The sequence below is a fragment of the Chanodichthys erythropterus genome, chromosome 12 (assembly GCF_024489055.1).
Source record: "Chanodichthys erythropterus isolate Z2021 chromosome 12, ASM2448905v1, whole genome shotgun sequence".
NCBI classification, from domain to species: domain Eukaryota; kingdom Metazoa; phylum Chordata; class Actinopteri; order Cypriniformes; family Xenocyprididae; genus Chanodichthys; species Chanodichthys erythropterus.
In genome coordinates, this window is record NC_090232.1 from 45,281,366 (window position 1) to 45,298,638 (window position 17,273).

Here is a 17,273-nt window from a genome sequence, read left to right on the forward strand (position 1 = left end):
AAAAGAGATGGTGATTCTAATGTGGAAAGAAAGAGGAATTGGGTGTGGTAGGAGCCGGTGGAGGTTCAGGTAATGTCTTCCCAGCTAACAGGGAATGTTCTCAGAACGTTCTGGCAAGGTTCTCTCAAAGTTATGAACAAACGTTCTTTCAGTAACGTTAATAAACTATTAGTTCAAAGTTATCTGGTCTTTAATAATGTTTGTGAAGTGTATTTGCAGGAAGAGAACAAACATAGTAAGAGGACAGAATCACACTTAGACGGTGTGCTCACAATCGCTTTATATTTATTGCACACTATTCCAATATTAAGTAAACAAAAAACTGAAAACAAAAGGAACGTTTGCCATTGGATGTAAACATTTTCAGATTTAGTTAGCTTAGAAATGTTATTTTCAGATCTAGTTTTTCAGTTTTTCAGTGTTTAGTATCAGTAGAAGACTGTGCATCTGTGGTTGAATAAGTGAAGGGGTTCAGTATCAGAAACTGTGACATCAGACATCTGACGGCACTGATTTAATGATGATGTTGATACACGTAATGTCCGGTTGAAATACTCAGGCTGTCACTGTTTGAGGGGCAAGAGAGAGAACAGAAATATTTCATAGCTTCACAATTATTCAAGCATAAATCATTTAAGAATAATTCCCATAACCTTTGCATTACATTTCAAATCTTTTCTCTTTTACTGAAAATCTGCTTCAGAGATCTGAGCTGTCAATCTAAATCCTTATCATCAGCCAATCAGAGCAGTTAAATATACATATTAATGAATATGCAAAAAAAAGGCTAAAATTAGGTTGTCACTAAATTCCTGTTTTTGTGATTGAGAAAATGCCATGAGCCTAAACGTTTATTTCTAATCATGAATTGTATTTTGCACTATTGTACTAAAAATATATTTTTTTTTCTTATGGCAATATGATTACAACATTTTTTTAAATAATTATTATTACTACAAAAAGCACTTCTCATATCAGCAATTGTATGATTTACAGAATTTACAGAAATGCTTGTTTCTGCCATTTTTACTCCCATTTGATGCATGTTAATTTTGGACATTGAGCATGTCATTCACGGATAATTATCATCTGATAGTGTGAACTTACCAACACAGCGGCCGTTTGTGTTCACTGTGAATCCCTCTCCACACTGCAAAGCATCAATACAGAGCTGTGCTTTAGGATTCTGAACATTTTATTCAAGGACTGACCATCAGAAAAATACATTTGTGCTTTGTTCTTAAATCTCTACACTATTCCTGATCTGCATATCACCATACCTGACTGTGTAAGCTGTGCATTGACTCCTCCTCCTCATTTGCATGCATCCGTACCTGTGCGTCAGATGTGAGGGCTGACTCCTCCCCTACATTAGGATATGCGATCTCAATGACTGTGTTCATATCAGCAGACCCGAGCGGCCGAGCGATAGAGCGACCATCCGGCCAATAGACTTCAATGCTGGTGGCATCATCGGTTCCTGAGAACCAATGAAATGAGACTATGAATCCCATATGCAAATGACTACAGTGTTAGAGAGATAAAATGAGGCATAATAAAACACCCTTTCACTATCATTCAAAGTTTTGGGGTGAATAAGGTGTTTTAATGTCTCTTCGCTCAAAAAAGCTGCATTTATTTGATTAAAAATATAGTAAAATAATATTGTGAAATATTATTACGATTTAAAATGTTTTCTATGTGAATTTATTCCTGTGATCAAAGCTGAATTTTCAGCATCATTACTCCAGTCTTTATTGCCACATGATCCTTCAGAAATTATTCTGATATGATGATTTGACACTCAAGAAACATTTCTGATTATTATCAATGTTGAAAACAGTCATGCTGCTTCATATTTCTGTGGAAACTGTGTAAGATGTAGATGAACTGCTTGTACCTAAACCAAAGTGAGCCACAGGCTCCATCTCGCACAGATACCCCGACCCTCCATCAATGATGCGAGTGTGTGCGCCGCTGTGTTTCGTGAACATCACCACCTTCGCTCCTCGAGCGAACGCCCCAAAGCGTGTGTGAGGCACCACACGCAGCCACTTATTGGTGGAGCCCTGTGGAGTGAACAATAAATAGAGCTGAAATGACTAAAAATGTTCAAATGTACACAGGATTTCAATTTAAACCACACAGCAACATAGTGTCGGCCCAGATCCGGCCCACATCTGGTACCTGTGGATTCAATGCGGGCCAGATGTGGGCCGGATCTGGGCTGACCCTATGTTGTTGTCTGGGTATATATATACAATGAGGTCCAAAATTCTGAATAGTGAGGGATTTTTACATTGGAAATGTGCTTTCTGGCATACCTGGTTGACCTTGAACACAGAGATGGGCTGTGAGGCGCTCTCACCGTGAGCCACCAATAGATCCAGCAGACCGTCACCATCAAAGTCTGTGACTGTGGCACCTGTGAAGACCACGTTATTAAGTTATAAAATGTTAAAGATAGAAATGAGGCTGTTTATTTACACAGGAAGTGGCTTTGGTCATGTGATGTTGGTCAGGTGGTCTCACCTGTGCCCCGCCCCTGAGGCTCAGAGGCGTCGCCCACATCCAGCTCGGTGATGTCAGGGTCAGAATCCTGCTTCCTCGACACCCTAAACAACCACAAGGCAGTGATGTTTTAGTATTTTTCATATTTTATTATAGTTTTTATTAATATTTTGATTTAGTTAATGTACCTGAAGATTCTGTTGGGGGCGTCTCCTCGGTAAGCGATGTTGTTAAAGAAGACTTCAAGCATAAGATCGTTGTCAAAGTCGGCAGCGATGACGGTGCGAATGGGTGACGGAGTGGCGAAGGCCTGTGTGGCGACGTCCTACAACAGCACAACACACTGATTCATTTTTACAGATCATGTGAACACAGCACACTGTAAATAAGATTTTAAACATGTTTAAACAAATGAAAAAAAATGGCTAGCACAATAAGACAAAATATAATTATATCAAAGATATATTAAATTCTATATAAAGTGTTGCTTCTTGTGTAAATATATCTGTTTTCTTAGATATTTTAACTGGAAAACAAGTCAAAAATGCTCAGGAAAGGTTTTTTGCTCTCACCTTGAATCTCTGCTGGCTGTCCTGCAGGTACAGGCGGTGTGGACCGTTCCAGTTGCCATAAACTATATCCGTCTTTCCGTCGCCGTTAAAGTCGGCCAGCGCCACACCTCGGCCATGCTGATATCTGTCTTCAACCCCTGCCATCACAACAGAAGACATTAGACTGACATAGGATTGAAAATCATTTCTGTAAGCACAAAGTCAGGTGTCTCACCTGCCACGGCCGCCACATCTTTGAAGGTTCCATCACCCTTGTTCTGGAACAGGAAGTTGGGTCCATTTTCATTGTCACAGAAAATGTCAGATCTTGTGTCACTGAGAATTGGGCCGACAACTACACCACGGCCACCTTATAACAAAACATTTTGATTTTTAACATTTATAATGATAATATTCCATAACAAGATATAAAAAGTTACTGTACCATCCAAAGGTTTGGGGTCAGTAAGATTTTCTTTTAAATAAATAATTACTTTCATTCAGCAAGGATGCATTAAAGGATTAGTTCACTTTCAAAAAACATTTCCTGATAATTTACTCACCCCCATGTCATCCAAAATGTTCATGTCTTTCTCTCTTCAGTCGAAAAGAAATGAAGGTTTTTGATGAAAACATTCCAGGATTATTCTTCTTATAGTGGACTTCAATGGGCACCAAACAGTTGAAGGTCAAAATTACTGTTTCAGTGCAGCTTCAAAGGGCTTTAAACGATACCAGACGAGGAATAAGGGTCTTATCTAGAGAAACGATTTTCAAAAAAAATTTAAATGTATATTAGGGGTGTAACGATACGCACAGGTCACGATACGATACGTATCTCGATACGGAGTTCACGATACGATACGTATCACGATATTTTGAACAAAATAAAAACAGAAATTCAAACAAGATTTATTAAAAAAACATGAACAAATTTCAATAATTTTCCTTGTTGTACATACAAGATCACATTTCAATAAAATAAATAAATATAACATTTTAATGAAAACCTTCTGTATTCAAATTAACAGTTGAATAAGGCTGTCTGTCTGTCACTGAAAAAAAATGTTAAATTTAACATGAACTTAGAATTATGAATAGGGGCCGTTCACATATCGCGTCTAAAAACGCGTGGAAGGCGCGGCCGCACCGCTTCTCCTTCTTTCCAAAGCGCTTGCGCTCCCTTGGCGTCGGTCGTTGCTATGCAACCATGAACTCTCCAAGAGGATCAGGATGTTTCTGAAAAGGATAAATGATTTCTAGCCCTTGCATTAGTTTTACTACGAGATATATTGATGGAGATAAGAGATAAAAACCACCATGTACAGCTATGATCAGCTGTTCGGCTGAGCTTCTGATGTTTTGTTACGGAAAGGCCATAGCTGATCGGTTGATTCTTGTCACACGACCTGCGGTGCGATGGCGGCATTCTGAGAAGTTGAGAATTGCATGCGCGTCGCGACCGCGTTGATCCCATTATGAGCGCGCCTGCCGCGCGGCTACATTTGAAAATAATAACTGACTTGCACGCGGAAAAGACACAATATGTGAACGGCCCCACAGAACTTAAAGCAAAGCATCGCAAGCGTCTTTTGCTTTTCTGTGAGCACAGCTGTTGCTGTGCACTGCGGTGAAAGAAAGCCACGACTTTTCTCACGATACCATGCAAGAGACTGACATGAGAAACGTTTAAACCTGCTTGCAAGATTCAATGTGTGCCCGAAACACTTACTGAACTAGAGAGCTGATTGAGACACACCATCTACGATAAATCGTTACACCCCTAATACTTATAGTAATTTAAAAATGTGGTAGCATTGGATCTGGACAGGAAGGATAACTCTGGGAGTTGGAAGGGGTGTGTCGCGATTTTGCCTTCTCACATCGCGATACAGGTTTGTGGACCTGCGTATCGCGATTTCGGTTTCATATCGCATATCGTTACAGCCCTAATGTATATGCTTTATATAAACAAATGATCGATCGTTTCTCTAGACAAGACCCTTATTTCTCGTCTGGTATCATTTAAAGCCCTTTGAAGCTGCACTGAAACTGTAATTTTGACCTTCAACTGTTTGGGCTCCATTGAAGTCCACTATATGGAGAATAATCCTGGAATGTTTGCCATCAAAAACCTTCATTTCTTTTCAACTGAAGAAAGAAAGGCATGAACATCTTGGATGACATGGGGGTGAGTAAATTATCAGGAAATTTTATTTGAAAGTGAACTAATCCTTTAACTTGTTCAACAGTGACTGTAGAGACTAAGGCTAGAACATACAAATAGAGTCAAACATGTGACATATAAAGTCTTGCACATAATATAAACAAACATGACAGTGTGTGTCTGACCTGTGTACTTATTGACGTTGGCTTGTGGCGCAACATCAGACAGAGCGATGACGCCTTTCTCGACATCACTGGCAGCTTCATCCATCTCTATGAGCGCGTGCGGCCCAACGTTACCGCTGGCGTAGTTCGCCACGTAAATTGAATATCGACCTGTTCCCTGCAGCAGAATGAATTCATTAAATGCAGAACAAATGTTAATATTTGCACAATAATTATTAAGGAGATAAATAATTAAGTACCTTTCTGTCAACACAAGCTACGGAGCGTCCTGCCATACGATTGGCCACTCCTCTCTGCACGTTGATGTCATCGCTGAGTAGATCCTCGAAACGACCGTTACGGAATTTGAAAAGTTTGTCTGCATAAGTCGCCTGACCTTCAAAGAGTTCAGTTTGACTATATTAGTCAGTGTTTGTTTTGAGGGTCTGTACGGGACACACAGTTTTCTGCATACCTGAGAAGGCGTTGTTGGTGTTGAGGAAGTAGATCTCCTCTCTGCCGTCTCCGTCCACATCGCAGGCCGTCACTCCGATGGCATTTCCCTGCGGGTCTCTCATGGCGTAGTAAGGAGAACTGCCATCGTCCACCGCAATGTTCAGTAGTTTGTTCTGGGTACGGTCATACTTCAGAACCAGGTTTGGGCCGTTATACCTGATAATGGACAAAGAACAACAGCCTTTATGAGTGACACTCATGAAACATATCAAGACCATGTCCAGAAAAAATATTAAAGGTGCCCTAGAACTTTATTAAAAAAGATGTAATATAAGTCTAAGGTGTCCCCTGAATGTGTCTGTGATGTTTCAGCTCAAAATACCCCATAGATTTTTTTTAATAAATTTTTTTAACTGCCTATTTTGGGGCATCATTATAAATGAGCTGATTCAGGGCTACTGGCCCTTTAATTCTCGTGCTCCACGCCCACGGAGCTCACGCTTGCCTTAAACAGTGCATAAACAAAGTTTACACAGCTAATACAACCCTCAAATGGATCTTTACAAAGTGCTCGTCATGCATGCGGCGGATTATGTAAGTATTGTATACTGTTATATTGTTTACATTTGATTCTGAATGAGTTGGATAGTGCTCCGTGGCTAACGGCTAATGCTACACTGTTGGAGAGATTTATAAAGAATGAAGTTGTGTTTATGAATTATACAGACTGCAAGTGTTTAAAAATGAAAATAACGACGTCTCTTGTCTCCGTGAATACAGTAAGAAATGATGCCAACTTTAACTGCATTTAACAGTACATTAGCAACATGCTAACGAAACATTTAGAAAAAGAATTCACAAATATCACTAAAAATATCATGATATCATGGATCATGTCAGTTATTATTGCTCCATCTGCCATTTTTTGCTGTTGTTCTTGCTTGCTTACCTAGTCTGATGATTCAGCTGTGCAGATCCAGACGTTAACTGGCTGCCCTTGTCTAATGCCTTTTATAATGTTGGGAACATGGGCTGGCATATGCAAATATTAGGGGCGTACACCCCGACTGTTACGTAACAATCTGTGTTATGTTGAGATTCGCCTGTTCTTCGGAGGTCTTTTAAACAAATGAGATTTATATAAGAAGGAGGAAACAAAGGAGTTTGAGACTCACTGTATGTCATTTCCATGTACTGAACTCTAGTTATTTGACTATGCCAAGATAAATTACATTTTTCATTCGAGGGCACCTTTAACCATCTTAAAATTAAGTGTCATTATCTTTGAGGTAAATATTCCTTTTCATTCCTCTACTTTTCAGTTTGCATAGATAGATATACACGGATCAGGCATAACATTATGAGCACTGACAGGTGAAGTGAATAACACTGATCATCTCTTCATCACGACACCTGATATATTAGGCAGCAAGTGAACATTTTGTCCTCAAAGTTGATGTTAGAAGCAGGAAAAATGGCCAAGTGTAAGGATTTGAGCGAGTTTGACAATTTGTGATGGATTATGTCAGAGCATCTCCAAAACTGCAGCTCTTGTGGGGTGTTCCCGGTCTGCAGTGGTCAGTATCTATCACAAGTGGTCTAGAGGAGTCCATGCCTCGATGGGTCAGGGCTGTTTGGCAGAAAATGGGGACCAACACAATATTAGGAAGGTGCTCATAATGTTATGCCTGATTGGTGTATAAATATACATATATAAATAATGTGTGTGTGTGTGTGTGTGTGTGTGTGTGTGTGTGTGTGTGTGTGTGTGTGTGTGTGTTTGTGTGTGCCTGTTTTATTTTCTACTGATGTTATGCTGGAGTTTCTTTACCCGGCCACCACCACCTCCAGATCCCCATCTCCATCTACATCTGTCACCGCCATCCCATAATTCAGCTGGGTGGGGTTGTGAAGAGGATCAGGAGGCAGAACTGTATCCGTGTTGACGGAAAACATGGGCTGAGCTTGAGATAGAGCGGACAGCCCCACACCCAGAAGACAAGCCCACAACATCCTCATCCCCACCTGTCAATCAAACAGCAGACAATTTTACAGTATTTCATCATTCTTACGATATGAATCACATATAATATGTATCTAAAAGCTTTATAACATTGCAAAATGAAAACATACCACATATTGCAATTTGATTTAAATTAAACTAAAAGAAAGAATAAAGGAAAGGATGCAACTCAGCAGCACAAATATGTGATTTTGCATTAAAACAAATGAACTTTCAGATCAGAATTAAGCAAATCTACGAGACTTTGTTCATGCATTTGACATTCACCATCACCCCAAAAGAGAGAGAGTTAAATTCGCTTTACAGATGATGATAATAACGTGTCATATCCACCTGTCGTGCTGATTGTGCTGGATTATAGAGGATACTTGCGCTCCCAGAGTTTCCCAAAAGTAGCTTGACTCAAACGCTTGGAAATGATGTTTGATTTCTGTTTTATATGCTGTCTTGTTTCGGTCCTTACACAACTTCAATGCAGCCGCCTTACACAAGCGCTTGTGTAAGCGACTGTCCAATCACTGTCGAGTATTTAAATAGCTGTGGAGGTTTGACCAATCACAAACCAGAAAGAGAAAATAGGGCGTTCGCGATCAGCATGCAGATGTTTCACGTCCCTAACAAAAACAAACACTTTTTTACTAAAATAATAAATTCACAAAATAAAATATATGTACTTGACTAAAAAAAAATTATAATGTTTATTAATCATTTTGATGTTCGCTGTGAATTAATAAAATGTAGCGTTTGCTATTGAAACACGTATTAAAAGTATTGATAACATATAATACTCTTTAATCATGATTGCAATGATTATTGTCGCAATTTGCGAACGAAATTATAAACTGTATAATATGAAATGAGCGTCGCTCACGCGTCATTCCTAAACTACACTAATAAACTACAACTCCCATTAAAGGTTTTCCGATCTTGACGTCAAGACGTCCGTACGTTTCCAAACATCCGGTCATGGTTTCAACGTTCCGGCGAGCTGAACAATATTGAGATGTAAGTAGAATTATAGTGCGATTAATAATACTAAAGCGTAAAATACTATCCTGGAAGATTTTGCTCGATGTTGATGTTCCTATTAGTACTTAATAGTTGATTTGTTTTCTGAATGATGTTACGCACAGTAAATGTGTGTTTATGTTATGAATATGAACTGCTTAATATTTTAAAATATGTAAAACACTAAGCAGTATGCAACATTTTAAACATTAGTATGCCACTTAATCTTTTATTTTACATTGGAAATACTGTCTATGTGTTGTCTTGGAAAATTAATGTTATTTAGCATTTTTTATCCGACTTCATCCAAAAAATGTCGTACTTTTAGACAGATTTAAATGAGTCATAAAAGTTATGATAGAAAATCACGATTTCTGGAACACACTGGAAATAAAAAAGGTCAAGATTTGACAAATATAGTATGATAATCTATAAATGCAGATGATTTATGTATAGTATGCATTCTACATACTTTGAGTAGGAAGCTATTCTAAACTCACTTTCCTTTCAGATCCCTATGGAGACCGAAGCAGCCCAGACAGAGGAGGGGTCCAAAACGGCTCCCCCTGCCCGAACTAAGAAGCCTGCCATGGAAATCTACGTGCCCAAGAAACGTCAGGCTGAGAAAGTGGAACCCAAGTCCAAACCCAGGCCCCGGTACACTGACAAGGCCCGCAAGAACAAGAAGGATAAAACCAAAGCAACAGATACCCCAAACGGTGAGGTAAGACAGGATAACGGGGGACGGGGAGATGGAGATAAAGAAAATCAAGAAAAAGATGAGTCCAGAGATGAGACGGACAGCACGTCCAGAACTATGAACGCACCAGAGGACACCAGTAGTGCTCTGGAACATGAAGGGATGCCAAAAGAGGAGGAGGAGGAGGAGGAGGAAAACTGGGATTCTTTGTTTAATGATGATGGTGACTGTCTTGATCCGCATTTGATGGATGAGGTAAGAGTTACAAAGATGATTCAACCTCACTGTGCTGAACACATTTTTGAGTGTAACATGATAATGACTGGGGGCAGTCGTGGCCTAAAGGCAGGAACACACCAAGCTGACGGTCAGCCATCGGGCAGTTTTTCTTCGTCGGCCGACTAAGTTTTCTCAGTGTGTTTTGCACCGTCGGCTGAAGTTGGTCCTCGTCTGCATTTTTCGGCCGATTTGACATGTTGAATCGGCGTCGGGCCATCTGATCATTCTGATTGGCTGTTCAGATACTGCCACCTGCTGGGACTGAAAGGCATTACATCTCACGCAGGCGCAGAACTGACGTGCAACTTAGCTATCGACTGTCTAGCGTCGGTTTGGTGTGTCAGGCCAACTTTGGACACAGACGCTGCCGATGTGAGCCAACCCCGCAGTCTGCTTTCGTTGCCACTAGTTCGGCGGCGTCGACTTGGTGTGTTCCTGCCTTAATGGTTAGAGAGTCAGACTAGTAACCTGGAGGTTGTGGGTTTGATTCTCACTACCGGCAGGAAATGACTGGGGTGCCCTTGAGCAAGGCACCTAATCCCAAGTCTCTCCCCAGACACCACAACAAAATTGCTGCCCACTGCTCCGGGTGTGTGTGTCCACAGTTTGAATGCTTTATTAATATATTATATTTCTTTAAATAACCAATCTTTAATAACATGGGTAGATCCCTCGAGCGCAGCTGATGACGCTTTAGTGACGCTAAAGGGAGTGAGGATATATCATTTCACTTGATTCAATTCCACCGTCCTTGAGCCTTTTCCTTGCATCCTTCCCTCACATCCTGAAGGGGTGGAGCTAAGACGCGAGGAAAGGAAACGAGGATGCACAAATAAGAATTGAGAAGCACCCATAATGTCGGCCCAGATCCGGCCCACATCTGGTCCGCGTGTAATCCACATGTATCAGATGTGGGTCGGATCTGGGCCACTGTTGTTTCTGTCTGGGATGGATTACCATACCATCCTTCACATGTCACTTTCACTTTCATAATTAATGCATGATTCTTCCTGTTTCAGATGTCTCTTAAGGAGGGAGCCATACAGGAGGCGCGTTTCGACTACTATAATTGGTCGCCAGAGGATGATGAAGAGGTGGAGCTTCGGGACGACGAACTATCACACATTGTTGAGATTTACGATTTTCCGTCCGAGTTCAAGACGGAGGACTTGATCAGATCCTTCAGCTCTTTCCAGTGCGTGAATCTCTGATCATGAATTGCACTGATTTCAGATCATCTACAGCAGGGTTTCCCAAACGGGGGTTAGTGGGGGAACTGCTGGGGATTTGGTGGTTGATGAAAAGCACAATTAATCTAAATAAAACTGAAATTGAGATTATATCTTATAAAATCATGACTATCAAATTAGAAGCTGCGATTTTAGTTAAGAGTATAAGACCGTGTTTCAGAGTGTAGGATGGCACTGTGTTCATTTACACAAGTGCAGCTAATAAAGCAGTGTTTTCAGAGCGGCTCGCTTCACTGTAAACGCTGCTTCTCATGATCTCCATCCTTGCAAGAGCTGTGAGTTTAACGTGCATTTGGGAACGTAATGTGCGCTAGGGTTCACTGCATTTACATTCACGTTTGCATAATTTACAACATTTTTGTGGACAGATGTTTACATCGTTTCACCAATTTTCCACCAAAATAAAAGGGTTTTAACATTTGAAAGTGAATCACTTTAAGACATAAATACATGAGACTGTCAATGTGTTGGTAAATTATTGATAAATTAATTTATAATCTCAGGGGGTACTTCAAGTAAATATTTTATGCCTAAGGGATTCGGCTGGCAGAAATGATTGGGAAGCCCTGGGCTGTGTCCTAAATCACATACTTTCTTGAGTAGGCACATTTTGAATAAGTAATCAATTCACAACTGCATGACTGCAAGTATGTTCTATGTAGTATGAATGTAATCCAGACGTACTACATTTGCCATGCTGTCATTATCATGTGACCTGCCAGTGTCAGTTATGTCACTTCACTGTTATTCACAAATCCTCTTCCATGGCCTTATGGGATAGTAAAGTGTCCATCATATGCACACTTCAGAAGTAGAAGGAAGTAGTAGGTCATGCGGGAACTTTACCTACTCTTTTAAGAGTACTGTGAATTCGGACCTACTTTTTTGTCAGTAGGGAAGTATGTGATTTCAGATGCAGCTGCTGTCTACAGAAACTGCTGCTGTTATTAATCATGTGTGTGTTTTCAGGCAGAAGGGGTTTGACATCAAGTGGATTGACGACACACATGTACTTGGCTTGTTCTCCAGTCCGATCGCAGGTCAGTGCGTTTTCCTGATGGTATAAATCACTTTATGATGCTTGTAAAGTCTCCTCAGTCAATCACTGGTGGTCCTGTAGGAAAATGGCATGATGGTTTCCACTTCTTTGATGTGTTTGGGGACTTGAACAGTGTTACCAATTGCTTTCAATTGAAAGTAGCTAACACTGGCAGCTAAATGTCACTAGATGACATTATAATGGCAAATTCATTGATCTATATGAATAGAGATCAGTGGGCAAAATAAGAATATAGATAAGGTTTGTCTAAGAAGTTAGCTAAAAAAAAGTCTAAAAACGGGCGGCGAAGTCACTAAATCTAGTGACAAAATCACTAAATTGGCAACACTGGACTTGAAATTGTATCAGTGTATAAATGATTTCTGAGAAGCACTCAGACCAGTTAGCCCGGGTGGAACAACACACTTGTAGCCAATCAGCAGTAGGGGGTGTGTCCACTCATGATGGGGGAGGAGAGAGAGTAAGCCAATCAGCAGTAGGGGGTGTGTCCACTCATGATGGAGGAGGAGAGAGAGTAAGCCAATCAGCAGTAGGGGGTGTGTCCACTCATGATGGGGGAGGAGAGAGAGTAAGCCAATCAGCAGTAGGGGGTGTGTCCATTCATTATGGAGGAGAGAGAGAGCAAGAGGAAGAAGGCTATAGAAAGAGAGATGGCTGAGAGACATTACAAAAGAGAAAAAGGTCCAAGTAATATCACTGAAAAAAGAAGGGTTATAATCAGACAAGAGCTTTAGGACCCGCTGTAATATTAGAAAAGCTTTCCAGCGTGAGTTAGATGAAGCAGGAAGGCCTGAGCTTGTGTTGTTTCTGCTTCACAGAACAAGATCTGCTGTTGTTGTTGAAGCACAGCTGATTCATCCATACTTGCGCGAGCTTTCTGATGCGCTGTTAGTTGTTGCTTGTTACTTTAGGGGTGGAGCAATGAAGGGAGGGGTGTGTTTGTGTGTCGATTTTAAATATCAATAGCGTTTCTCAGAAATCGCTTACTGCATCTTTAATTGACTTCTAGCTAATGTGTTAAGTTCAATAATTAACCAGCTTATTTTCCTAGAGCTTAAAAGTAGCATCTCACAACAGTTCAAAACATTCCTTAAAGCCTTCAAAATGAGAAACCTTCCCCTTTAATTGCATATGTGTGTGTGTATGTGTAGCTCGTGATGCTCTGAGGATGAAGAACCCCATGATGAAGGTCAGGCCTCTCTCCAAATCATCAAACGCCACTAAAGCCAAAGCGCGCAGCTGCTCCGGTACTCCTCCTCCTCGCTCTCATTTACTTGTGTTTAAACTGTTTTCGGCATTAATCACAATTTAATTTGTTGTTTCTTGAATCCACAAACCTGATTTTCTCTTTGTAGATTATCTGCTGCCGGCTAAAGAGCGTCCTCAGACGAGTGCGGCTCTGGCGCGACGGCTGGTGATCGGCGCTCTGGGCGTGAAGAGTAACCAGAGCAAGGAAGAGCGAGAGGCTGAGAGGAACAAACTAAAGCAAGCGAGAGGTGACATTACCAGGCTAGCGATAAAAAATAGCTGAGTGAGATGAATACATATGTGAAAGATTCAAAAAATATTTATTTGATCTGTTTTGTAACCAGAGCAAAAGCGTTTGGCAGCTAAGCAGCGTGAAGACGCCTGGGAGGGCAATTGAAGATACAGGTTTGTGTTTAAATGAATGAACTTTGAAGCGTTTGGATTTTAAGCATCGGTTCAGGTCTCATCTAAAGTTTTTTATCTCTGGGTTTGGGGTCTGAAGGGGTCGGACCTCCCGCACGGGTTTGAGAGAAGCCTCCCCCTCTCAGTGGATCAGGACTACTGCCAAACCAGCGCGGACTCAACCAAAGCCACAAGAACAGGGGAACCGCGGTTCATCCATGCAAAGTGTGAGACCGACACTTCAACAGGGAGATTTTGTACCATTATATCTTTCCTCTTGAGATTTGTCTTGAACTGAGAAGTTTTCCCCATAAATGTTTATGATTGTTTTCAAGTTTAGAATAAGCCATTTTGATGTGTTTTTTCGTTTTCTTTTTCTTTGACTAAAACAAACTAGATCACATCAATGTGAATCAAGTTTTCTTATTTCGCTTTTCAATCTTTGCTTCAGTAGAGATATATTGTTAACACTTAGAGCTGATAATGCCTTTCATGTCGGTTGTTTTTTGTGGACTTTATATCTCACAAAATCTGTCACACCTCAAAATAAAAAGGAAAAAAAGGTTTTGCTTAAAGAAAATGAAGTCATTTAAGATCATTAAAATGTTTAGCATTTTCCTGCCAAAAAATAAAAATGATTTACTGTAAATCCCAATTGGGAATTACAAAGACCTCAAGGAATCATGATGGTTGTAAAAAATAGACTTCATTTTTTTTTTTAAAGTTCTTTTTTTTGTAAGAATGTGATGTGAAGCTAAAGTCCATTGCGAATATTTTGTTTAATGCCAGTCAAGCCTCTTGTAAACCTTCAGCACTTTTTAACGCAGAACATTTTTGTTTAGATTTCATTATTACTGGTGTAAATATTGTGCAGTTAGCATTTATCACCAAAAGATTTTGTTTAGGTGCTAAATTGACAAAGTCTTTGACTAACAGGTCTGTTGTTCTCTGGATATGGTGCACTGGAATTCCCAGGTGTGATCTTAATAAAAATGTTCAAATCTTAATCTAGAATATCATTCATATTTTGGCGGTTTTCATAGTATGTCTGCGTAATTCTTCAACAAAAGCTAAGGCCTGTTCATACCAAGGATGACAACGTGATGATACAAATTCTAATTCTGTAAGAATAGGGAATTCCACACAACGGTAACGAAAACGACAGAGAATCAATATAGTTGGAATCGTTTTGAGAACAAATTTTTTTTCAAACTGATGGTAAAAACATTTGCTGCGTTTCATTTCAAAGACTGCATATTTCATCGACGCGGTCTCATTTAAGAAAAATAACCGTTAGATTGCAAAGTAAGAATGAAATTATAGTATTTTGCATCTCGTGAGGGATAACAATTTTATTATGGTTGACGATGCATGCGACGCCGCTATTGACAGCCAATCAGAATCCACTGGCCTTTAAAGCGCGCGAGTATTTAAAGCAATAAGTTAGATGACAAAACTCCAGTAATCGCTTACAATAAACAAAACGTTATCATTTGGTGTGGATGATAAAGTTCTTGTAAAGAACTGTTACACATTACAGCTGAACAAGTGCTGAAAAACCAACCTGACTGACTGACTGGTGTTCTTCTTTACTAAGTTTTTGGGGAACATCCTTAGGCTTATGCTAAATTATCATGAATCATCTACTGTTGGTGATACTTGAGAAGATATGTTGTCACGAACGGTTTTCGGTTAGAAACACACAAATGCAGTCAAAATTGCAAGACAAAAATTGTCTGATCATGTCCCTTCTGCAGTACAGTAGATTTGATTTAACACCATCATAGTCTTTTATCAGTTAGTAAAGACAGTTTCAAGTAATATTACAAAAATGTATAAAACAAACATCCTCTTTAGCACATTTAAACCTATTTATCAGGTGCACTGAAAGGAATAATATTAATATACGTCATCTGTGCACGATCATCGCGTAAATGATTGGCCCTCTGGCTTGTCAATCACTGCCGTGACGTTCCGTGTGAGACGAGCGCGGCTGTGCGCGCTCCAGTAACTTTCCACACTCCACAGGCGCCACATGCAATGTTTTTTTGACAGGAGTAACATCTGCAGATTATGAGTTACCTGCGGTGAGTCCGACATAATGAATCCACTAACACGACAGAGAATGCCCGTGGTAAACACTCGTGCACGAGTTTTGGGAGGCGTTCCTTTGAAATGAGCTGTGAAGGAGGGGGGGGGGGGGGTGGTTGTTCTTACGCATGCGCTCATTTCAAAAACTCACTAACGGTCTTTGGATTCTCAGTCGACGAAAAGATCCTATTTAGCACTTTTAAAGGGTTAGTTCACCAAAAAATGTAATTTCATTATTTACTCACCCTCATGTCATTCCAAACCTGTAAGGCTTTCATCTTCGGAGCACAAATTAAATCTTAAGGATCACAAAAACAACAATTTACCACTTTATTAACAATATCTTCAACATGCGCATCATGTTGGCACGAGAGCAGACATAATTGTGTGAATGCGAATCTGAGCAAAAAACAATTTACCACTTTTACAAAATATCTCAAAGAACTCACATTGCTTCATAAAATTGAGGTTAAACCACTGGAGTCACCTGGATTACTATCATGATGTATTTACTACCTTTCTGGACCTTGAAAGTGGTAGTTGCGTAGACTGTCAAGTGAGGGACTGAAAGCTCCTAGATTTCATCAGAAAGATCTTCATTTGTGTTCCAAAGATGAACGAAAGTCAACATGAGGATGAGTACTTAATGACAAAGCCAAATTTGGCCCTTTGTACATTGTAACTCAGAGGCACTCAAACATTTTATAGATTCAGGTCATCAACCACAACAATAAAACATTTGACTGAACAGCGGTCATGTGATCAGATGAGGATTTTGTAATGTTTATTTTGTAGTTTTTAAAAACAAGCAGTAAAAAAAAAAGCATACAATTTATATATTTATAACATCATGACTTCCAATAACTTGGGATGGGGGAAAAAAAAAAAAAAAAAAAAAAAAGAAGAAAAAGAAACCCTCACTTCACAGAGTGAGCAGCAACACACACACGGCATGAGTGTCAGTACCGAACACACTCGCACACACACGGGACATGAGCAAACGCACATGAAACCCACACAAACACTCACAGACTGAAACGTCATTTGATATCACAGGAAACAAAATTAAATCACATAAAAAAACCTCACTGAATGAATATAAAGAAAATTGAACACGTTAAACAATGGGAATGTTCCAGCTCAAAATCAAATTAAAAAGGACTAAAAGCAAAACTGCATTTAAAAAAAAAAAAAAAAAAAAACATGGTTACTCATCGAGTTCAAAAACACAGTAGTTATTAACACCTGAAGATTTCCTCTAAATGGACCAGTTTCCTCAAAAGACTTTTAAAATTAAAGAAAAAAAAAAATTAATGCAAAACAGGAAGTGCACGCTCATGTGAGGAAGTTAGAAGAAGCATTC

The 17,273-nt window shown here is 39.8% G+C and overlaps 2 protein-coding genes across 3 annotated transcripts; one reads left to right on the forward strand and one right to left on the reverse strand.

Moving 5' to 3' along the window:
• Window positions 1-279: 279 nt before the first annotated feature.
• crtac1a (cartilage acidic protein 1a) lies at window positions 280-8,328 on the reverse strand. Of its 2 annotated transcripts, none has more exons than XM_067402471.1 (14): window positions 8,206-8,328; window positions 7,681-7,874; window positions 5,869-6,065; window positions 5,654-5,790; window positions 5,415-5,571; window positions 3,298-3,432; window positions 3,084-3,220; window positions 2,700-2,836; window positions 2,533-2,615; window positions 2,325-2,425; window positions 1,901-2,069; window positions 1,335-1,480; window positions 1,108-1,150; window positions 280-566 (listed from the first exon to the last, which is right to left on the reverse strand). In XM_067402471.1, the coding sequence occupies exons 2-14, from the start codon at window positions 7,866-7,868 to the stop codon at window positions 556-558; spliced, it is 1,641 nt and encodes a 546-aa protein (XP_067258572.1). In that variant the 5' UTR covers window positions 7,869-7,874; window positions 8,206-8,328; the 3' UTR covers window positions 280-555. The 2 variants fall into 2 exon arrangements, with proteins under 2 accessions (XP_067258572.1, XP_067258571.1); XM_067402470.1 differs by having other exon boundaries at window positions 1,281-1,480.
• Window positions 8,329-8,770: 442 nt separating this feature from the next.
• Window positions 8,771-14,809, forward strand: r3hcc1l (R3H domain and coiled-coil containing 1-like). Its single transcript, XM_067402472.1, has 8 exons — window positions 8,771-8,877; window positions 9,392-9,835; window positions 10,879-11,054; window positions 12,079-12,149; window positions 13,321-13,416; window positions 13,525-13,665; window positions 13,762-13,822; window positions 13,920-14,809. The coding sequence occupies exons 2-7, from the start codon at window positions 9,398-9,400 to the stop codon at window positions 13,812-13,814; spliced, it is 975 nt and encodes a 324-aa protein (XP_067258573.1). The 5' UTR covers window positions 8,771-8,877; window positions 9,392-9,397; the 3' UTR covers window positions 13,815-13,822; window positions 13,920-14,809.
• The last annotated feature ends 2,464 nt before the right edge of the window (window positions 14,810-17,273 follow it).